The sequence below is a fragment of the Anoplopoma fimbria genome, chromosome 19 (genome assembly GCF_027596085.1).
Source record: "Anoplopoma fimbria isolate UVic2021 breed Golden Eagle Sablefish chromosome 19, Afim_UVic_2022, whole genome shotgun sequence".
Lineage (NCBI taxonomy): Eukaryota > Metazoa > Chordata > Actinopteri > Perciformes > Anoplopomatidae > Anoplopoma > Anoplopoma fimbria.
The window spans coordinates 14,826,929-14,850,945 of record NC_072467.1 but is presented as its reverse complement, the minus strand read 5'-3'; the positions used below and the strand labels follow the sequence as shown (position 1 = coordinate 14,850,945).

The 24,017-nt window shown below is 40.7% G+C and overlaps 2 protein-coding genes across 5 annotated transcripts in view; both read left to right on the top strand.

The window, feature by feature from the left end:
* The window catches only part of plcg2 (phospholipase C, gamma 2), a 30,592-nt gene extending 20,439 nt beyond the window's left edge, over positions 1-10,153 (top strand). For 3 of the 4 annotated variants that reach the window (XM_054619394.1, XM_054619393.1, XM_054619392.1), the window contains exons 21-33: positions 330-398; positions 506-615; positions 806-902; positions 1,002-1,074; positions 2,515-2,687; positions 3,532-3,634; positions 6,207-6,410; positions 7,261-7,400; positions 7,600-7,708; positions 7,830-7,997; positions 8,797-8,885; positions 9,046-9,212; positions 9,314-10,153. In XM_054619394.1, the coding sequence (XP_054475369.1) occupies positions 330-398; positions 506-615; positions 806-902; positions 1,002-1,074; positions 2,515-2,687; positions 3,532-3,634; positions 6,207-6,410; positions 7,261-7,400; positions 7,600-7,708; positions 7,830-7,997; positions 8,797-8,885; positions 9,046-9,212; positions 9,314-9,356 (1,545 nt within the window). In that variant the 3' untranslated portion in view covers positions 9,357-10,153. The remainder of the gene's footprint in view (positions 1-329; positions 399-505; positions 616-805; positions 903-1,001; positions 1,075-2,514; positions 2,688-3,531; positions 3,635-6,206; positions 6,411-7,260; positions 7,401-7,599; positions 7,709-7,829; positions 7,998-8,796; positions 8,886-9,045; positions 9,213-9,313) is intronic. The other variant, XM_054619395.1, reaches the window with a different exon arrangement.
* A 2,084-nt stretch (positions 10,154-12,237) lies between these two features.
* Positions 12,238-18,478, top strand: tmem170a (transmembrane protein 170A). Its single transcript, XM_054619902.1, has 3 exons — positions 12,238-12,457; positions 13,814-13,984; positions 14,515-18,478. Exons 1-3 carry the CDS (start codon positions 12,343-12,345, stop codon positions 14,643-14,645), a joined length of 417 nt encoding a protein of 138 aa, XP_054475877.1. The 5' UTR covers positions 12,238-12,342; the 3' UTR covers positions 14,646-18,478.
* The last annotated feature ends 5,539 nt before the right edge of the window (positions 18,479-24,017 follow it).

Genomic DNA, 24,017 nt, shown 5'->3' with positions numbered 1-24,017 from the left:
CTGTTGTGGAGACATTTCAATCTAAAAACAAAAATGTCAACCTGCTGTTGGCGCTCAAATGTAGTTCCTTACCGACATTGTCATTCCCAAGACTGCATTGCTGGCATGGCTAAAAGCTGATATATTTTAATTTTAAAAAATGTAACATATACCATCCAATACCTTTAAAACTATCGTATTTACATGTTGTCACTGATGCATTCCAGTTGCCTGTAGTTTTAGCTCTGCTTCTGGACATTTAGCATGATATCAGTTGAATATATGTTTCTAAACACAGTAACATGTCATCTGCACTGACTGGTTCCTAAAAGTGTATTGTGCTAACACAGGAGAAAGACTGCGCCTCTCTGTATGAGGTGAAGACGTATGTGGAACCCAACGAGATCGAGCCCTCAATGGTGTGTATACGTACATCGCTACACGATGTTTCAGTTTCAGCTGTCTGGTATCGTGTTCAGTGTCCTTTGACGAAGACATTCATGACAGTGTGCGTTTGTCGCCTCAGCCTCAAAGTACTGTGAGGGCCATCTACAGCTACCAGCCCTTAAAGCCGGATGAGCTCAGCTTCAGCAAAGGAGCTTTGATACACAATGTATCAAAGGAGAGCGATGGATGGTGAGTCCACACACACACACACATTTCAGTGATGAGTCTTTGCCTTATCTTACAAACTAGTCACTCTATTCCCCTGCATAATGCATTGTCATCTGCGGGATACTTGGCTTGCCTGTTCAAGTGCAAACAAACACAAAGAACACAACAGGATGGTTCACATTGCCCTCCTCTGCTCTACGTTGCATTACAGGTGGAAAGGCGACTACGGTGGAAAGTTGCAGCATTTCTTCCCATCGAACTATGTCGAGGAAGTGTCCAACAACATCAAACCTGACATCAAAGGACAGGTGAACTTTAGAGTTCAGGTCACGGTTTCAATGGAGGTCAATCAGCACAGTGATCGACTGATAAATAATCAAATGTGTTTGTGATGTGTATTAAAACAGGACATGGAAGACAACCCACTAGGTGAACTATGTAAGGGGGTGGTGGAAATCTCCAAGTGCAACATCCAAAACTGTGAGTTCTTTTAGTGTCTGACACATGCTAGTTTTCACCATCCTCACTACACTGATGCTGCTTTTCCTAGTAGGTAAACGACCAATTAGCAAGGCCTGAGAACTAAAACAAGAAAAAGTCTAAAAGCCCTGTAATTTTTCATCTAGAGGATCCACTGTTCTTCTAAAAGAAAAAGAAAAAAACATTTGTCCTTTTGGCCTGACACTTTGCTTCACCATGGTATAACAATATGGTGCGTTTCGGTACGTACCCCAGTTTTTAGCTCATTGTTTGGTACGTTTTTGGTAGAATAAGGAAATACTCATAAATTTACAGAAAACAACTTCTTTGGTTCATTTATTTAGAAAATGATTAACATTCAGGAGTTGCTTTTGTTAAATAAATAACAAAAATATATTACAGAAATGTCTGTAATGTAAAGTATTTCAGATTTTATAATGCTGCATCATAAGATTTTATCCTTTATTTCTAAACTGGGCTGTAGCTTATGGTTGTGTATACAGAACAGCACAACGGACTAAATACACATGTGAACTCACTATGTAGCAATGCTCAAGCTCTTAAACCATAATTCTTTAAATGTGTGTTGTCTATGATCGAGTCTGGTCGCAAATACACAGTGACAAGTCGTAAATAAAATGTTTGAAGTGTATCCAGAGATATAACCGACTTCAGTTTAACTAATGGCATTAAATTTGACACAAATCGTGGTCCATTGACTTTGATTACCCAAGCTAACCGGATTTAACCAACCAGCTTGCTACAGCGCTGCTGCAGCTGACAGCAACTGGTGCGGTGCAAAGGTCTTTCAAGCGCGTCCAGTATTTCAACAAAAAAACGTGCGTCCAGTATTTCTGTTCCAACTTGTAGACACGAAGTAGACGTAAACATCTGTTTGGGGTTATAGGGCGTATCAAAGGGATGGGTCATACCGAAGCAGGCGTCCAGTACCAAAAGGTCCAATACACCCCTATTCCTTACACTACTACCACAATCATTGTAATAGCACAAAACCATTTTCCCCTATTGTTTTTATTTTGTGCACATTCACCTGCAACCTGGTCGTTAGTGGTCCCAAACTTCACCTTCTTTATTAGACGCTGTGCATACTGTATACAGATGTTATATCTGAACCAGACGTGGAGCGTTGGTCCCCAAATTGTAGTTCCTTGACACCAAAAAGTAGAGAGAAGGGCTGAACCAGTGAGTGTGAATTGTCTCTTTGCAAGTCATTTATGCTACTCCCACATTTACATTTGGAGTGATAAATGTGTTTCTTATTAGAAATGTGGCTTCCTATGGATTATTCTGTAAAAGTCAGCTGAATCCCAAAATTTACAGTGGGATGCGAATATGTTGTTTGTAAAAAATAGTCTATGAAAATGTGGGAGTAGTGCGTCCCTCTTTGCCCCTCCCCCTCACTGTGCCTCTTGTTTGCAGTGAAGAATGGTAAGAACGGGAAGTCCAACGTGTTGACCCTGCAGGACAAGGAGCAGGACAGTCTGCAGTTTGACCTGGCGGCAGGCTCTCTGGAGGAGCTGTTCGAATGGTACCAAGTAGGCTGGGACATTACCCAGAGTGCCATGAGCAAGCAGTATAACCAGGAACAACAGGTTAGTATCTTATGGTATACAATAATGTATGGAGAAGGTCGCTCTAAACCATGTTGTTACATAAGAATTTATAAAGTCTTCTTAGCAGCACCGTTAATGGCCACAATCAAAGGTTCCGTTTGGTTACATTGTGATGCATTCGGACTCTGTTCAGTGAAAATGAGTATTGGGCAAAGGTAAATCATAACGTTATCATGATGTGTTCACATGTAATCTCATAAAATGTAGAGTTTGTGAGAAACTTGAATAAATCCAGTTGTTTGAAGGAGATGTTTTCACATCAATTTATATAGATATTAGTGAGGGAATTATGACCCGTTTACACTAGCTCTAAGCAGCTTTTAATACATCATTTAAACACTAATGACAAGATTTGTTTTAATCCATAAAAATACAATCTTTTTATTTCATTATCATTTGAGACTTGTGTATCTTTATGAAGAAAAAAACAGCTGCTATAATCAAACAACAAAGGGATCTGTGTCTGCCCATATGGATCATCGATGATCAGCAATTAGTATCGGTGGCAAAAAAGCAAGATCAGGAATCTCTAAAAGTTATATTTGCTCCCTTTTTTTCTTTTGTACTCAATGATCCGTGACTCCGATCCGTGATACTATCCAAACCGTGAGTTATATGATCCGTTGCACTGCTATAACAAACTATACTATCAGCTCACATTGTGGTTTCTCATACTGTCAGTCTGTGTTTCACTAGTTCCAACTAAATCTAAGGACAGTATATGATTGAAACCTACTGTACAACCACAATGGTAGTGCGACAACGATGGTCTCAGCATCGCCGTGCAAACAGGAAGTGTTTTGTTTTTTCTGTTCAATCTCAGATCAGACAGCAGGAGGAAGTGGAGAAGAAGGCAGAGGTTGCCATGGAGATGTCGGACCTGGTGGTCTACTGTCAGCCACGCAGCAAGGAGAAGGACCGCTTTGGTAAACACATGCAGATGCAGATACAGAACACAAAGGCCTGTGAACAGGAGCTACATGACGATGTGTTGAGAAACTTTACCACAGCTTCAAATTGGAAATGTGCTCCAACGCAAACAGTCTAACAATCTAAATGTGTTTACCCTCTCACTGTGATTAAGTCATTATTTATTTAGTTTCAAATGATAAATCGTTGTTACCTCTATGGCACTTCATAAGCTGAAGTTGTGAAGAAATTGTATAAATACTGTTCATATACATACACATCAGAGTTGGCTTCTTTAGAATTACCTAAACACAAGTAATGGTTGAATATCAAGCAATTGAGCAAGAAACTGCACCTGAAAAAGTGTAAATGAATTATGGTAACTCTTAAAATTAAAGTCAATATTGTGACACTTAAGATTTTCTTCCACATACGTTAGTTTGATACAAAAAAGAATTGTTTCTAATAATACTTAGGATTGGCCAAAACTTACATTTGAATATTCGTTCTAACTTGTTGTTGAACAATTTGTTTTTGCACATGTCCATGTCCATGTGCTAGCTGGCCAGGATCGAAGTAGCATTGTGCAGTGCAGCGTTTTGAGCTCAACTTTAGTCAGATTTCCTGTTTCTATTTATTCCTGATGCTCGCTTTGAAAGCCCACAGTTGATGAAGAATGGCTGATTAGTGAAGTTGAAAAGAGGAGTTATCTGTACAATTCCTCCTCATTTCACTACAAAACCTAAATAAGGTTGTAGCTGGCTCATATCTCGCCTGAAACTTCCTACTTGCCTATATAGCCTCTGTGGGCTATATTGTATGTCATTTCCATAAAATATGACAATTTAAACGTGTGTTTTCTGTTTGAGAAGTACAAACGTTGGAAGAGAGCAAACTACTCTTCCATCTTTTATTTTCAAATAAAGAAAGGGACATTGAGTGACTTGCGTCACGCGGTTCATTCAGTGCGCCAGCATAAGTAGTGCACCTTTTTTTATAAATATTAATTTTCATATTTGAATGTCTGTTTTTTTTTACTATTCAAATATATATTTGAAGATATAATATTCGTTGACAGCCCTACTTCCTACACCCCTACTTAATAAATGAATACAATCACATGGAAGAGGTGGGAGGACAAAAAGACACATCTTTGTGTTAAACAACCGACATGTCCAAGTGTAGCATTTGAATAACTGAGAGAGTGTAGCTCAAGAAGATAGAGAATGGCATATTCTTCTCATCTACTGTTGGTATAAAGCAGATTTACCAAAATGTTTTCCCAATAATCTAATACTATTGTTATAACATGCTGTCACTGTCACCGTAGTATTAAGAAATTAATGTTACACTGATCACAAGATGTAACGCAGTGTACAGGTCACGAGCCTACAGGTGACCAGAGAGAAAATAGTGTTTTTGGCTTTGCAGTGAAGCTACAATGTCTCAGTCAATTAAAATATGTGAAGAAAGGAATGCAAAGAAACAGAAAACCTGAATGTCTTTTTGCTGAGGCACCTTAGCCCGTTCAGTGAGGGTCTACCTTTACTGTTCTTCCACCACAACTCAAAGTGCTTCAGCAAACAGGATGTGGCCAAAGAGAAAAGATATGAAGACTAGACTGCTTCCTGCATGTCACTGATCTAAATTTAGAAATACACTGAGTTACACATAAACTACATCCACACAGCAACAGTCCTTATGTTTAGTTTATTACTACCTCTTTTTTAGTTACTACTTTCATATAATTACATTACATTACAGTCATTTTAGCAGACACTTTTATCCAAACCAGTAGTATATTACATATCATTCACCCATTCACACACTGATGACAGGGCTACCATGCAAGGTGACACCATCAGACTCTAACTAACATTCATCATCCAGTCCACACCGATGGCAAGCCTTCGGGAGCAACTTGGGGTTAAGTGTCTTGCCCAAGGACACATCGACTGCCGAAGCTGGGTATTGAACCACCGATCCTCTGATTGGAGAACTACCTTGCTCTCCACTACGCCACAGCCGCCCCTAATTAGTTCAGTCTAGATGGTTAAGAACCTGCCAAGGAGACAATTGTAGTGGACTTGTCATGGACTCAAGCACATAATTCACCAGGTGTAATGTCAATGTGAACTGTTTGGTTAGGTATGAATCAAAAAATTGTATCAATATAAATCATCTATTTTGCCATGCAATGGCTGTGCCCAAGGGTGTTTCTCTGATTTGAGGACATTGGCGGATGCACCCATAAACTCAACACAGCCATCTGAAGCAAGTTGTGTTCACAATCTTTACTATTAACCACATGGTAGGTTTCGACAACCAGCTGACGCCGTGTTCTGCTACCTGGAACGGTGTAGTCGCTGGGGGAATGCTTTACCACCAATCAACAAAGCAAACACTCTTCCTCAGCTGCCAACAGGCAACAAACGTGTCACTTACATCACCAGCTACCAAAATGTTAAGCTAACTATCAATAACCAACAACCGGATAACAAATACTTAAGCTAAACATACTCTCAACTGTAACCATTATCAGCTCACCCTGCACCTCTCAGATGCCTGCTTCTTTCTTTATCCCCGCAGACAATTACACCTACAAGCAGATCCGCTCCTTCGTGGAGAACAAGATGCCAGGGAAGAGCCGCACCAAGGACTTCCTGCAGTACAACCGCAAGGCCCTGAGTCGCGTCTACCCAAAAGGCCAACGCGTGGAGTCCTCCAACTACGAGCCTTACCCGCTGTGGGCCCTTGGTAGTCACATGGTGGCTCTCAACTTCCAGACTGCAGGTACAGTGGATTATCTCCGGTGCCACTCGGCGGAACACTTTGGGGGTATGAGTCTTTGGCCGGAGACACTCCATTTTCTCAGCTAGCTTGGAACTTCCCCTAAGGGGCCCCTGTTTTGCTCATCACAGATCCTCTGTAGAGTGGCCTTTAATGGGGTTTTTTTTTTTGGTAAAGGCTGACACACACATTTGATGCGTTGACCTTCTGCAAACTATCTCGACAGGATTGACCCTAAATGGAATCAAGAAGAACTGAGAGACACAAATTAAGGAAGCCTTCATATTATCTGTGGTGCACCATCCTATTTCTACATAACCCTATGTAATGCAAAGTATTGCCAACAGCCTTTTTTCACAGTTAAGCAACGTCAGTGAGCGACATGCACCAGGGCCCTGGAACTTACGCACCCGAATGAAATGCAGCCGTCATATTTTGATTTTGTCTTTGACATTAGTGACATGTTTTTCATTACCCAGCCGTTGTATGTCTGCCAGAGAGGCTAGGGGGAGCTAACTAAACAGACTCACTCCTTAACCTTTTCATCTTGTAGGTGAAGTGGTGGACAGATTTTTACCGATATCTGCCAGCGTTGTAAGTAAATGGTCATTATGGCCGTAAAAACAAAGAAGAGAGCGGTGACCACAGACCTTGTCACTTCATTTGACCTGGATTTTGATTTTTTTTTAATATCATAAGACACTATACCTACTTTGAAGACACAGTGTTCAATTATTTAAAAAAACATTTCTTTCAATAACTTAAAAGTAATGGTTTTGGACATAAGATGTTTCTTGCCCTGACAGTGGAGATATGAGCAGAGAGTTCATATATTGTGTATGTGTCCACCCAGATAAATCCACCCAGTTGAACAGCGCTCTCTTCAGTCAGAATGGACATACGGGTTACGTGCTGCAGCCGGAGCTCATGCGCGACGAAAGTTACGAGCCTCAGCAGGAGAGGAAGAAGGTCAAGTACAACATTGCGGTTCGGGTACGTCTGTCCACAAACACACACACAGTGATAGCTGGCTAACACATACAACATCATCATCATGAGGTTGCTTTACGATATATTCAAGTTAGAGGCACATGATGCTGACTGGCTGATCTTTTTCTTTTGTAATAAAATAAGTAAATGCTTAATGAGCAGCAGGAGAGAGTTTCATAACAGCAGCTGTGTGTGTCTGCAGGTGATTGCTGCCAGGCACCTCCCCAAGCCCGGCCGCAGCATCGCCAGTCCATTTGTGGAGATCGAGCTATGTGGGCACACAGAAGAGAAGTTCAAGACCATCGTCTATCGTAAGGAGAGGGCGGGGGGGTGTAGGTTAAACCCTGTGGGACGGGGAAAGAGGACAGTGAAAGAAATGAGACTGAAGTGAGAAGTTGTTTGTGGTCATGTGAACGGTGCTGTCGTCTGCAGGTGACAACGGTCTGAACCCGGTGTGGAAATCCCCGGAGGACTCGGCGGTCTTCACCGTGCACGAGCCCGAGCTCACCTTCCTGCGCTTTGTGGTCAACGAGGAGGACATGTTCTCGGACCCCAACTTCCTGGCTCAGGCCACCTTTCCCATCAAAGGAATCCGCTCAGGTGGGGGCACACACATCGCACAGCACAGAGGGCCAGAGCTGCTGTTCGCATGAAGCTCATGTAGCACTAATTATTGAGCAATGCTATTGTTTTTATATTATACTATTCGTCCATGAGCAGTATGAGTGAAGACAAGTCATGTACGTCAAATATTCTTACATTAATTTGGAGCCGATCACAGTTGACATTGGGTGAAGGCAGGGTACACCCTTGAGAGGCTGGACAAATGATCTCAGGGAGACACATAGAGACAGACAACCATTCACCCTCACACCTACGGGTGATTTAGAGTCATCAATTTAAATTGAGCTGTGGGAGGAATTATTTTCCAGTTCTGATAGAACTAATGCTATTGCAGCATCTAAGCTAAGGAGCCGCCATCGTTGTTTACGGCTCTCTGTCCTCTCACACACACTTAAGCCATGCCCCTAGCTGCCGTAGCTACTCACAGGACGCTGATTGGTATACCAGCCGCCTAATTCTACACAGCAACTTTACAGCACAGTTGTTTAGAGGGCAAATGCTTCTTGGAATGTTGAGTCACCAGCGTAGCTGCTTCGTTACCGACGCCTACGTCGTTACTACAGCAACCCATGCAGATAGGTTGCCGCTGTGTCTGGACACACAAATCTGATCTGATCATTCGCAAATAACAGTGAAGACAGTGTGTCAAGGAGAGACCACAGCTCCTTTTTCCCTCCACGGCCTCACGGGTTAATTGTAATGGTTTATAAAATGTATAGTTTGATATGATTGGTTGGTATTTTAACGTTATTGATTGAGTGTTTTGTTTCCTCAGGTTATCGTTCTGTACCTCTGATGAACGGCTACAGTGAAGACTTAGAGTTGGCCTCTCTGCTGGTCTATATCAGTGTTCAACAAGCAGGGGTGAGCAAACACACACACACACACACACACACACACACACACACACACACACACACACACACACACACACACACAGCACATTAGTATGGATTTACACTTGCACTTCAATGTCAGCGTGGAGCTATTTCGGTGAACGGGATCACATGACTGTTCCTTTCAGGAAACAGAGGAGGAGCTGTACTCGTCCTCCAGCCAGCTGAAGAAAAAGCAGGCGGAGGTCGTCGGTGAGCCTTTCCTGTACGACACGCACACCAACATCCAGCGCTCCACCGCCCCGCGCCAACACAACCCGCTCACCAGAGAGGGCAGCACCGGTGAGAACCACAGGTTAGCCTCAAATCCCTGCAGCGCTTGGGGGGGAAAGCCAGGTGGTTACATGAGATGAAGTCCCTTCTAATTTATCCTGTTGTATTTGCTTTGTTCCCCAGGACAAAAGAAAAGAAGATAAACAACAGTAAGTTCTACTCGTGAAGACTCGTCCTTCCTGCCTGAGCGGCGGAGAAATGCCGACTACAAATCTTCAACATCACCTCTATCTGCATACATGAGAAATTGTGCAGTTAAGAGTTTTCCATTTGTGAGATGTTATAATTTTTCATTTTCATACCCGAAACAGCTATTTATTTAAGAAGAAAAAAAACAACTTGTGGCACATTTTAATGTGATTTTCTGGGACTAATTTCCCTAAAAAAACACTGGGAAATGTAGGAAATCTATTCAACTATAAAGAAGAGCCGGGTGAGGTGGGTTGAGAGAAGGCGAATGGTGTAACTCCTTTATAAGAGATAAGATGTGAGGCTGTAACATTTCCTCTGAGGTCTCCCCACAGACAGCCAGCATAGTGCCTTCAGTCTGAAATCAAACTGTTAAGAGATGGACAACACTGATGCTCGGATGATATTTATTGTGTAACTGAAATAATCGCTTCGCTGCAGTCATTTAGCAGCACAGCAGACTGTTCTTCAGCCGGGGAGCGTGTGTCGAATGAATTCTTTTTTTGTGTGTTTTAATTTCAAAACCTGATGAGTGTGAGACGACTTGATATGGAGCGCGACACACGGGCCGCCGCCGCCGTGTGTCCCCGGACATGGAAATGCTGTTTTTGCTGTGTAGCTTCGACAGCCTAACATGATTTTTTTCTCTGTGTTTGGAGGTGAGAAGTCAAACAGTTTCATGTATTTAATTCGAAGCCAGATGATGTTTATAGCTTTCCTGTCTCCTCTGAGACCTTATGATTCGAGTCAATAAAGTATGCTTGGTGAACTTTACCCTTATCTCTGTTTCATCTTTATTTTGCCTAGAGCTGTATTGGATTGTCTCAATTCTCTGTAACATGAAGCATACACTTATGTTGTTAATATTAATATTGGCAGGAGCACAACTACACAATTCTGTGTAGTTGTGCTCCTGCCACATAAGAAAAAGAAACCACCTCTTTTTAAAATAGGGTACTGGGACATGTACCACATAGCATGTGGGTTTCCAATCCCCTCATGCAACAGCTACAACAAAAAACTGTTAATAAAGAGGCCCAGCTTCAACTCTTAAGTTTGTAATCAGAGGCCATGTATGAAGAAAAGATGGCTGACAGGTCCAAGGTTAAGTTGCAATGTTATTAACGTGTTCCATATCTACGTAAGCTGACTGTAAATAATACACTACAGAAAGTGCATTGGTTCTTCATTTGTATATTACATATATCTTAAATTGACAACATTGTACTTATCATGGTCGTCCCCAGAAGTTCTTAACTTTGGGTTTTATACTTCCATGATAAATATGACTGACTGCGGATATTTGGATTTTTCAGGGCTAAAGAAAACTTGCTAATTGAAGTGTGACAAGATGGTGGAATATACTAGGCGAAGCAATTGCCGTAGCACTCGCGGTTTTCAACGTGTTACATCCGAGGATCCATAACAATTTGCCGTAAATCTCTATGCAGATCAACTTTCCACCAGCCTTCACTTCGCATGGCGGTCAAAAATACTGCAGCAGACTACGTGCTACCTTGGGTGGCCCAGTTATAGCTGCGTGCTCAAGGAGCTCTTGTGGTTGAGGCGACTTGCGCGTTCTCAAAAGATATTAATATCGTCTTTTATATAGTGCCATTGACGGCCTGATGACTCCTCACTAACTACTCTTAACCATGGGGGCTGCTTGTGATAACACAGTTGAGTGCATCGCCCAACTCCAGCCGCTACTTGACTTGGCAATCCGCAAGGATCCACCCTGGGCCCCCCTACTAAGGTCCATGCTAAGCCCAGAATTTTCTCAAATACTTTGTCACTTTTCTCTGTCTTATTAATACAAATGGTGACTAAACCAAATTTTTCTTCAGAACTGTAGCTGGATATCCTTATTTCAGGTTTGAGCAACAGCCCCTCAAAATGTCAGTGCATGCCCCTGCAGATTCTGCCAGTATCTGCCAGTATCCTCATATCTTTGACAATACTCACACACAAATTTCACACACTGTGGTCAGCGGGGTATGAGAGGTGAGCCTCAGCTTCATTTTTATGAAATTAACTGTTTGAAGCAAGAGTTATTTAGAAGCTCACCATGGCAACCTGTGATTGAGATGGGCAAATTAGTGCCATTTGACACGCCCACTTACACAGGGGTTTATTTTTCTCTTCTCATTCATACTTTTTAGCTAGAAACTCCATTCAAACCTCACTATGGTCTTAAAACATTATGAGTGGTATAACACTTGTGGAGCCAGCAAGTGGCTAACTATTCCTATTACTTCACTGTTCATTTAAGCATACAATGCATCAAAGCACCTGATTTTCAACATCCCAGCTTTCACACCGAAATTGATTTGAATTTTCTTTCCTCCTTAATTTCCTCCTTGATTAGATAAATTAGATAAACGATAGATTAATGTCAATCCTAATATCCATAGAAACCTTTCTCCAGAACTTAATTATGGTTATGAGCGAGTTTAATAAGAAAAAATCCCCTGTAAGAAGCGAGACATGCATTTGGGTTAATAATGATCTTTCTTATTATCGCTAGTCCCACTTGCCAGCACCATCACAGGTGCGTATACGTCCGTGAGTCAGTGTTCCCGGGGTGTAACCTCTCAGGCAGCTTACTTCCTACCGACATACAAATTCAGCAGCTCCCCCTAATTTTCCTTCCTCATTGAGGGGAAATTCTAACCAATAGTAACTTTTTAATGTTTACTCCCGATATTTAGCAGCTTAAAGTTTGCAGATTCATGTCCACTACTATGGTTTCGCTGCTGCCTCGCAGACCCAGCTTTGGGGTTGAACTGCGCTCCGGGAGTTGCGTGACGTCAAAACAAGTTGTGTTGACAGCTAGCCCCAGCTAGCCTGATGCTAGCTGGTCTTCTTGCGTTGGGTCCTGCCAAGTCCCTCGCCGACTCTCATTGTTTTAGAAGTCTGCTGGACCTCTTTCGTTCATGCAGCGTAGTGTTTTGGTTTGAGACATGCAGGATAGGTACAGCGAAATAGGCTTTGTCCAGCAAATACTCGGTTTGAATTTAGTGCCGAGAAAAAATGGCACGAACCGAGGGAACGACACATCTCTCGACGACTTCTCAGGTGGGCTAATGTTTGGTAGCTTGTTAGCTGTCGTTATACAGGCTGAGTGTCGGTGCTGTAATGCCGTAACGTGTTCTGAGGAGGGACACAACACAACAGTGTGTCCTTGTTAGCGAACACGGGAGACGTTTGAATGTGCTACGTTCACGCTAAAGTGTATCTCTACAGGCGTGTGTTTACGCGTTAGCATGGTCAGTGTGCTGTGTAGCAGTGACGCTAGCTAACTTCCTGCTTCATCCTACGGGTTGTTTTTATAGTCGGACTTTTTTTTCTCCAAACGATTGTTGACAAATTCGACATGTCGTTAAAAATATCATACGATTATTAATTTATTCGATTATTATTTATTATACAATTGCATGGCATTGTTCTTAGCTAAGTTAGGTCTGTGGGTAACTGTTCATGTTCAATTAACTGTAGGTACATTGCAGTACGACACAGTATCTGTACTGTTTCTCTATTTGGGGAAATCAATTTACATTTCCATCCTTAACCCTCTGACTTAGCCTCTCTTTCGTATATATTACAAATGCGTAGTATCAGTTGAAGAGACCAACTTTACAGGTGTTTGGGTCATAACATACAGTGTGCACAGCACCGCGTGCTTCATAGTACTTAAAAGCCCGCACAGTCGAGTATAAAGAGGCTTTGTGCGCCAGAGACGTGCCATGTACTGTAATTAATCCGTGTTTATGTTGCACTGACTTGTTCTTACATTTTACAACCAGACTGGATATAGCAAAGCATTGTGGGTTAACGCAGTGCCGCGACATGCAGGGTCTCGGGCTGCGCCTTGCCCCGTCTTAAAGGACCTCCAGTGCATTGTTTTAAGAATGCATTCTGAACAACATCTGACTTTCTGAATAGATAGTTTCTCATGTAAAATGTCAGGGAGAGGTCCAAACAAGTGCCATACTGGTGTACCTAACAGGGCCATGGACTACTTGTCCTTACATTTAGCAGTGTACTGAAGTGTCTCAGTCAAGGCTGTCCATGTATTACCATGGATTCACTTTTAGAAGAACAGATACCACAGAGCATTTATGATTTAATATTGATTCAATGCACTATTGTGTGCATTTTGTAATGCCCATTATTGTCATGAAGAACATATGACTTTTTTTAGGCCAACGTTTGGAACTGTCCTGTCCTAACCCTGGACCCGAGCCTCCGCCTTAGCTGTTTATTCCGCTTTTTCCTTTTATTTGCCAAACTTGCCACAAAGTGTGTGGAGCCAGATAGACAGAATCGCACTAATGAATGATCTAATTGAATTGTCCTATAGCGCACTGTGGAACTGTACACAACTTGTGTACATGTAGTGATGTGTGGCTGTGTGACCGTGTGTTTGTCCAGAGATGTGGTATGGAGTGTTCCTGTGGGCAGCCGTCTCCTCGCTGATCTTCCACCTGCCCGCGGTCCTGTTGTCTATCGCCACACTGCGCCAGCACAAGATGGCCCGATTCATGCCCATCGCCATCCTACTCATGGGCATCGTGGGACCAGTTTTCGGGGGGGTCCTCACTAGTAAGCCGATGCTCGATCCAGTGAAATTTGCTTGTAGTGTTTTAATGTAGTAGTCGATACCTACACCAGTGAATACCCAATATATCTCGATACCCAATTTGATACCAAGTCAAAAAACTAATAATAAACACTGCAAACTACATTTCACAAGATTACAATTGAACACATCAAGATGACGTTGTAATTTACCTTTGCCTAATACTCACTTTTACGGATGAGAGCTTGAACATGAACTCAATGCAACCTCCGTTAGCGTTTTCAGAGTTTTGAAATCGACTTGGCACCAAAGTAACGGTTCTCGTGACATCCCTAGGATCGGGTATCTACATTATGATATAGTGTATAAGTGAACAATGATTTTGTAACTGTGAAAGTTTTTTGACAAAAAGGAGTATTTAAATGATCCATCTCGATCTCGATTTTCCTGATGTAAAAAACAAAGCTAGTTTATCAGAAACTAGCTTTGGCTAATCAAACCAAACAATAAATCTGTTGAATAATGTGTTTTATTTTGTGATGTTCTTTTAAAGGTGCAGCCATAGCAGGTGTGTACAAGGCCGCAGGAAAGAGGATGATCTCTTTGGAGGCTCTTGTGTTCGGCGTGGGACAGTCATTTTGTGTCCTCATCATCTCCTTCCTCAGGGTCCTCGCCACCCTCTAGCAGCACAGGGGCCCGCCTGGCTGGCACCTGATGCTGCTGGGTGAGTCTGACACCAATCGCACCTTCTCCCGACGGGACCTGATTTTAACACGGCACGAGACTAGATCCCCTGGGAAAACCCTGGGGATACGCGTAAACCACTCAGACCCGGGACGTGATGTCATTTCCTACCGGTGGACCCAAGACCAGAGCGGATTTTATTCAAACTCCTGACCTGCTTTCCATCCGTATGAGGTTTCCACCGTAGGACGGCTCAATGCTACGTTTACGTCTCATGACTTTGCGGTCATTCCTGAATGATGTGAAGGCAGCACGGGATGCTGTTGTCCCCTGTTGCAGGGTGTCACAGGTTAGCAGCAGGATGACACTAACCTTTCTCAGGGGCTGTGTGTGTGCGTTTGACTGCGAAGAGACAGAACAGCAGGCAGGCTGCTGAGACAGGAACACGATGGTTATATGCAAAGATTCTGGCTTTTTCCCCTTGAGGCCTTAATTTCTATTTTCTAACTTCCAAAGTGGTGTTTTCTCTTCAGGGCTGTCTGTTCTTTAACACGGTCTCTCTTGCTGCTCCTTTTCTGTTCTTCCTCATTTTATTTAATTTTTGTTCAAATTAATTGAAGTCTGACTGCCTGTGCGTTAATGTTAATTTCAGTTAGTCATTTTAGACGAGCATCAAGTGAAGAGGTTTTTACAGATCTGTTTTTATGGGACAGGACATTTTATTTTTTTATTATTATTCTGCCCCGCACATGCAGCGTAGAGAATGTCTCCGGTTCGTCTGCTCTTCTTCTTGATCTGTTTGTTTTTCTGAATAGATCGCAGGTCCGACCACTGAACGAGAGCTTTTCTCGTCTCTCTTTGAATGATACTTTGTTTTACAGGTGATGTCATTTTGCCTCACTGAACTGATTTGTACATATTTTAAATTATTTCCAGGGCTTTATAGCTTTTTAATCCTCACGACCAAATGTGTTTTGCTGGTTTATATTTTTCTGCACTACACTGAACAAAAGAAGAGGTCTCCCTTGGAGTTTTTATGGGCGCATCCAATTCCCACAGTCCTCAGCGACAGCTTTTAGTTAGCCTCTGGTGGCGGAGCGGGTGCTTTTGAAACAAGTATAATGTGCAACTTCCAGACGTAGGTCAACTCTACATGTAATACTTTTTATTGTAAAAGAACAAAAGACGTAACTACTACCCTACTTAAACTATTTAAAACCAACCACTACCAGAAAGAGAAGTATTTATTGTTGGCCAGGTCTGACGGGAGTTCAGTGATTTTACATTTAATATAAAAAAATGTGCATCTTTGTCTTGATTGAAAAGCTGTTTCTGACAACACTGCATTGGGTCATTGCCACAAATTGACACGTTGACACAAACAACAACAAACTATCTTGGCATCAGCCGAGTCCCTCTACAATGCAGAGATTTAAGATTAGATTAAACTCAGGAGTCACCTTTAGGGCCGTACAATTAGAGTTTGAACCGTGTGAACGCTGGTCTGAGGTCTGCGTACTCACCGCACACCCTTCTCATAGAAGTACCAGTTAATGTGTCACACGGCATAAGCGTGTTTTTTTTTTTTTTTTTTTTTAATACGTCTGGCCTCAGGTTGAATCTGTGCAGCAGATTTAAAGTATTATTTCTTCTGACACATCCGGAATGTTTATTCCTTCGTAACTTATTTAAACTTGGTGCAGATTGTTCTGCACATTCCAACTGGACACATTTTTTCCCCCACATTTCCCTGCTTACGCCAAAATAATTTTAGATCCACGGAGCCCCTTTTAACTTATGTAGAATTAAAGAGCGCAAACAGACGATTTTCCTACAATCCCCTTAAAGAATTTCTCTAACCCATGATTATTTACCTGTACGACACTAGATACTATGAGTTCTGGTACATCTGAAAGAAAAGTCTCACAGTGCAACAAAAAAAAGAATGTTTTTAATTTTGGGAAGTAAAATCTATAAACCAGGGAGGGCCGTGATCAGAAAATAATGTTGTCAATACACTTAAGAGTCGAAGGACAAGACTACAGACGTTTAGCACCCATGGGACCAACAATAAGACAGGAACTGTTTTTTAAAGTTTTGTTTTTTTTGAAGACCCCTTTTGTCTTCTAGGTGTATTTAAACGGTGGCTCTTTTGGAGCCTTGACACAAGATTCCCCACCACACCGAACCACTTCCTTCTTCAGATTTTGAATTTTCAACCCTTGAGTTTGACTTTTTCAACTGCAAGAAGCTCGTTATGTGTGTGGCATCGCACTTTACATATTTTTGGAAGTACACGGTAGTTCAATGAAATTCGTTCCTTCAAAGTCTTCAGCGCCTCACTATAATGTGTGTCTGATGCAGAAAAAGCAAGCCTTGTTTGAAATTTGCCCTTGGCCTTGCTTTTACGCTGTACATTTTGGAGAATGTTTATTTTTTTATGGTTGTGTAATTTAGCTCTTTGAGCATGTGTGTGTTCACTCTCTGGTTCTGTTACAGCAGCACATATTGGCACATAAAGGAAGCCCGGTGCTTTCCCTTATCTGCCTCTGTGACATGAATTAGCACTGTTATACTCTTGTGTTGAGAGATAAATGGTATAAGAGGTCAAAAGCAAATGCTTTTATGTGCACTGTTGGTGAGCAGCAGTAAATGTCCATGCATACAGACTGGGCTGTCTCAGAGTCCTTCTACATTAGACTCCCAGATGGGGTTAAAGTCCTTGTTCATTTTCTTGAAGCTACTTAACGCAGAAGGACAAACCAGGCAAGAAAATGCAGTTCCATAAAAAGAGTTAAGCCAACGCTAGAAGAATGTTAAGTACTGTAACACTAATGTAAGTAGATGCACAATTAGCATACGGTTGAATCAACAGGAACCTTTTTTTTTTCACTGTAGTGTGTCATAGCGGACGACACCAGACGCCGCATCAGGGAAGCTTTAGGTCCGACAGTAAGACTAGCATTTTCTGAAAATGTTTTAATTGTCTTTCTACCGCGACTTGTTCCTTCTCGTCTGTGACTTTGACCAATAGAAAGACGAAGTCCCGCCCCTTCTTGCCTTCGATTGGACCATATTTTGGATAAAAAAACAAATATGGTAACCAATGGCAATAGACCCATTTTTTTTAGTCGAGTTTTGGATTGTGGAATTGTGAATTACACGTTTGTCAGTTTTACGGAATAATTTCGCACGTCTAGAAAGTTGCATTTTGTTGAAGTATAAGACTGTGAAAATATGTAAATTATAAAAGACAACACACCCAAAGGTTGCACAAGTGACTTCTCTCTCTGAAGCTACGATGCCTGTGTGTTTCCTAACAGGATGTTCTCACACTAACAACAGGGCTCGTTCTTTCATTTTGCAGCTGATAAAGAGAGTGGCTGAAACACATTGGGTAAGATAAAGTTACTTTTGTGCGTGGAACAAAGCTAAGTTAGCTAGCTAGCCAGCAAGCCGAGGTAACGGCCATGTTGGTGACGTTTTGTGTAAAATTGCCGAAACAATTTTACACAAAACGTACTTCTATAACAACAAATCTATGACAAACTGCGACTTTCTTGAAGTTATCTTTTAAATTGACAAACGTGTAATTCATGGAACAGTTCAAATAATATTTCTCTCTCACCCTTCAACCACCGTAGTTATTTTTGTAGACTCTATAATCGCCTACTCCGACACAGTGGCCATGGTAACAAACAAATATTGTGTAGTGTGAGGCGACATTAGATTCAGCTAGGTGGACCAAATATAGTATCTAAACTGATATGTAAAAAGTGAGTGATCATAACTTTGATAAATTCTTGATGCCATGAATTGATTATATTATTTATTTATTTTTTTTTTTTTGTTTTTTTGGACAGGGTTTTTCTTCCATATAGCCAGTACAAACAATTAGTTTTGAAAGTGTCGTAAAGCTCCACGACTCCTGGGATTTCTTCAAATTAAATCGTTTTTTGTCAGATTCATTATGACAGCCAGGCAAAACGAATGTGAAAATAAAATGGCAAATGTCAAGGTAAAAGGCTGAGTGTCTGCTGTAACAGAACCGTTTATTTCCACATGATTTGGTCCACATTCCTGGACTGGTTTTGTTCCATTTTTAACCAGATTGCAAAGGATTTTAAAAGTTGATTTTATTAAAGTAAATTAAGTGCCAATGGTTGATATTTTCATGGAATAAATATGTTTCAAATATCACGTTGTGGTTTGTTTTCCTGTGCTTTATCCCCCTCTAGTGGTGAGAGCTGCTGGTAAGACAGCTGGTTTCATTTAAAAGGTTCTGTTTCTGCATTTTGCACAAAATAACAAACTATAAAACCATGTTTTATATTTTTAATCATAAGGCGGATTAAATAAAGACTTAAGTCAGTTTGTCAGTTTGTTCCCATTCCAACTTAAAAAAGTATAAGGAGTAAAGAACCACAAACTGACTGTTTTAAAAAGCATTTCTGTCTTAAAAGACAAAGACAGAGTCGATGTTTACATCAGATGCAAACAGTAAACCAACTATTTAATAATTAATATTGAATATTTTTGTGCATTCAAAGTTATTATTTTCTTGTACCAGTTTATATAAATACAATAGATCGACTTTGACATTTTTTAAGGGGAAATACTGAGGAGATGATCAGCACAAATATTCTGTTTCCAAAGCAAAGACATGGTAAAAAACATGACTGTTAGTACAGTGGGTTTTATTACAATACAAATATAAAAATGTATAACTATAATAAGGTATTCTTTACTTTAATGAGATCTTGGGTATTTTCCATAACACATCTTCTTTCAGACTAATGGAAAAAAAACATACAAAATACACATTTAGGTGTTTATTTTACTACTTTGTCTATTTGCTGAATAACACTAGTTATGTTTTTTTTACCCTGCACACCTGAAGTGTCTTCATATCTTTAAAGGACGTTTTCTCTAGATGAGTTTTTTCTCAGACTCTGAGTCACAAATCTCCACTTCAGTAGCTCTTACATACACCAAACTTTACCGTTTAATTCCTATCTGTATTCTAAAGGTTTTTACAGAGGGGTTTGTTCACATATTCATTTAATACATTCACTTTTGTTTTATACGTTTTCTGAAAACGAATAATACACAAGTGTAGCAAATAAAGGGATATTTTATGTTAATTCATGAACATTTTTAGGCTCAATGTATTTACATTTAACTACTTTTAGGTCAATTAAATGAAGAAATGATTCAGTATGATCTCACCAAATTGTATTTCTAAACGTTTACTTTGTAGCATTGTTGGCTACTACGGAGCAGCGTCTCATGATTGGCCAATGAAGGTGACGTAATCTTTCCTGTTACCAGTCTGCATTGAACACTCCATTAAAGTAAAGAGTACAGAAGTTTTATTCATGAAACGTACTTCTAATGTAGCAGAACGGTCCCCATCACTATTAAAAAGTTCTATATGACCTGAAAACTGAAAACTATATAAATAATCTGACAGTGACCATTTTGATTAACTTTACCTTTGATGTCAGCGCGCTGCCTGTTTTCAATTGGGCCATGGTGAACTTTCCTAAATTAAAAAAATATATGGTTTGAGCATATTTTGGATAAATTTTACTATATGTACAGTACTATATGTACTTCTTATTTTCAACACTAGATGTCCCTGCCATTTTGTATTTGTCCTGCATTGTTTACTATTCGATGAAAACATGAAGAAACTGGAGAGACAGAGGATAGCAAACGAGCCAAAAAGGTAAGGATGCTGGATAAATGAGTACTTTGTGCCTGTATCTTGTACTTTTCTGTATATGGCCCACAATCAAAAAGTTCAGCCACACCTACATTACATACTATATTAGGCCATTTGTTATGCCAGCAGATACTAAAAAGGAGACCAAAAAAAGGAATGTAGCCCAAAAAAGTGAGAATATAGACTTTAAGAAGAGGAGGAACAGGTGAGAGGTCAGTGGATTAAACTTTAAATCTGTGTTGTCTGGCAGCTATAAACTGTCTGGATTAGAGACATGACCTTCAGATGAACAGCTGAAAATGTTTACCTGGATAGTCCATCCATTAGTGGATTGACTAAATGAAGCCAAGACGATTTTTATGTCAGAACATTCACCATTGTCAGCTCTTTTCTCTCCTTACATCACCATTAACTGAATATCTTTGTGTTTGGACTGTTGGACGGACAAAACAGGACATTTGTAGACACCAAAACTGTGATGATTTTTTTAAGCTAAATCTGTTAATTAAAAAAAATCAACAGATGAATCCATCATGAAAATACTCTTTTAGTTGCAGCCCTGTGAGTCTTACCAATGCAACTTTAATCATTACTAAAATCAGGACAGCACACACAGAGCCCACTCTTCATTGTATTGAACATGTATTTATTGGTTAGTGGTTGGTAGGTTCACAGATGCAAGTTATCACAGGTCAGAAGTGCACAAACAACTTGGACTCGGTCTCGTAGGCTGAAGAAAGTCGGAGCAGAGCGAGAGACCAGGAGGGAGAGTGGGCCGATCGACCAGCTGATCTGCATCTTCATCTGGGCCGGAATGATTCTCTCCTCTCCCTCTTCTTCTTCCTCCTCCTCCTCCTCTACTCCCTCTTCTTGTAGTCCTCCAGGTGAGACAGTACCCAGCAGGAGGGACCCAAGATGGCCACGAAAAAGGCTGTCATAGCTATTGCCTGTTCCTGAGGGACAGAAACAAAGGGATGGATTTTAGCACAATGTGAGAATACTTTTAATTCTCTAATGCCCCCTTAGAATAATATAAACTAGAAAAGATTGTTGATCTCCACCAGGTGTGTGTGCAAGGACCACTGCTGTCATGTTTGTGCATCAGTGATGACGGAAAAATAGATCAGAAATACTATTGGAGCGACGTTTGCAGACTACCTACCTACTGTAGGTGGACATAACTAGACAGGAACAATACCTAATCCCAATAAATTTTTCCATAAAGTGTGAATCACCGCTACCACAAGTATAATTAATTAACATTACCACCTCACGGTTGTACACCTCCCCCAACCAGTCAAGTCTCCAGTTTACATCCATGTCTGTCCAAAATATCACCATCATAATGGTTTTATCATATTAGACATTTGGATAGAATTTGTCACAATTCTTTAATGAATTTCTTGAGTTATGGCCAAAAACGTGATTTGTGAGATCGCAGTGACCTTGACCCTTTGACCTCCAAAACCAGTTCAGCCTCGAGTGCAAATGGACTTTATGTGCAAAATTTGAGGAAATGTCCTCCAGACATTCCTGAGATGTCACGTTTATGAGAATGGGACAGACGGATGGACTATCTGAAAAGCATAAACTTAATATTTGTATGCCTCTGGCCACAGCCGGTGCGGAGACATAAAAATATAAGTCTGATGGGTAGTGTAGTATGTGAGATTAACCGTGGACGGACAGACAAATGCACACATACACACACATGCTACCGAAACACATAATCTCCTCCCAGACTGGAGATAATGAATTTGATTTAGAGAAATGTGTAAGAGTGGTTAACACAATGCACACACATGAGTCCCATCAGTCCACAGTGGCATTGCAAGATTGTCAACCTTACTAAAAACTAAAACACCAAAACAAAAGGAAGGGAATGATTAAAGCCATTCTCTCTTCCTATTTCGGCTAGTTGAATACCATTACCAGCATCTGATGAAGCTTTATCTAGTGATTCAGAATAGCCGTTGTTGTTTACTAGACTTGTGTCCGTATTTGGTCAATATAAGGCAGAGGGTTGCTGTTATCTTTGGCAGAAAAGACTTCTCTTAGATTCTGTAGTCTTTTAGGCTTCAATCCAAGAACAACATTCTACCCATCTCTATTTTCAAGACTAAAATAATTCTGAGCACAAATAGCGACTCCATCAGCGACTCCATTTCCAGTGATTTATTAGAAGACGATCCCGATGTCCTGATGGAATCAAAACAGTCACTATTTTAACCCATTTGTCTGGCCGTCCTTACAGTTCTGCTCTTTGTCCTGATGATTGGACTGATAAGTTATTAAAGTCATATCGGGACCATAGGCTGGTTTGGTTAGTGTTCTAAAAATAATTAACTCTCCCTGTCGCTCTGTGTTTCTCCCGCGTTGAAGAGGAAAGAAGCAGCAGGAAAACAAAGCTTCAGTCAAATATATTTAATGTATTAGAGCCCCAACAGTCCCATGTCAGCATGTGATGTGGGTTTAAAGGCCACCTGTGGAGGGGTTCAGACCAGGTGGCGCTATGGAGCAACGCTTTGATACACGAAGCCCACATTTGTTTGCATCTCATACACAAGGATGCTTTAAGCTCAAAAATGCATCTTCGATAATATAGTCAATGTTTTTATAAAGATAACTCACACTGGATAACATTTTTCCTTATTATTCTCAAATAAAGATATTAGCCATAAATATTGTATATATATTTTAGCACCAATAACAAAACTTTATTTTTTTATTCTACAAAATATGACACACTTCTCAATGGATCAGTGTCATTATAACACAAGCAGTTCACAGGCGAGGGTTGGTCCTGTGTAAAAAGTTTCAAACCGGTTCCATATCCCCCCCACCACATGCTGGACAAATTGTATTAATGCATTTCCTCTTCTTCATAAAGAAACCTTATTCTTCTTCAAAGAGGACAAGTGTAACAAAAAGTGACAAAAATCTGCCATTTCTGCTTACTTTTGTTTAATATTTCGAAACTTTGGGAATCTAAGAAATGTTCTCATTATAATGCCAATCTGTAACTTTATCAGTATGTCGTTTTAAAACGCTCTTTATAACAATGCTATTATTAAGCCATTCCCTCTCCAAGTGGGGAAACTAATGACCTACATGTACCCGAACGTTTAATGGCGCCGGATAACTCATCTTGTAGTTCATGAGGTCATGTGACTGAAATCAGTCTGACCATGATCAACATCAAGGTCAGTGACTTGGCACCTATTCAACAGTTTACACAGCGACTACACAATATATTCAGCTCAAACTGTAGCCTGTAACTAAAGTGAACGCTGACTCAATCATTGTGGACAAAGTCTACCTGCTCGGCTCTATGAGATATGAACATTTCTATAGTCATTATTGGCTGTTTATGTCTAAGCTGTGTACGTGTTGGATTTAGGCGGAATAATGGCGAGGTGCTGACGCACTTGTCAAAAGAGTTAAAAATAAATTCGATTGATAAGATAAATTGGTGATAAAAATGGTGCATGGTACATAGTAGAATAAATAAATAAATAGGATAATGAACATTTCATATAAGTAAGCTATTAGTGAAGCATGAAATGATAAGTTTGAGGCCGATAGGAGAAAGTGAGCCCCACAGGCGGGTTAATGCTCCGTCATATCAGCTGCTATTAAAACGA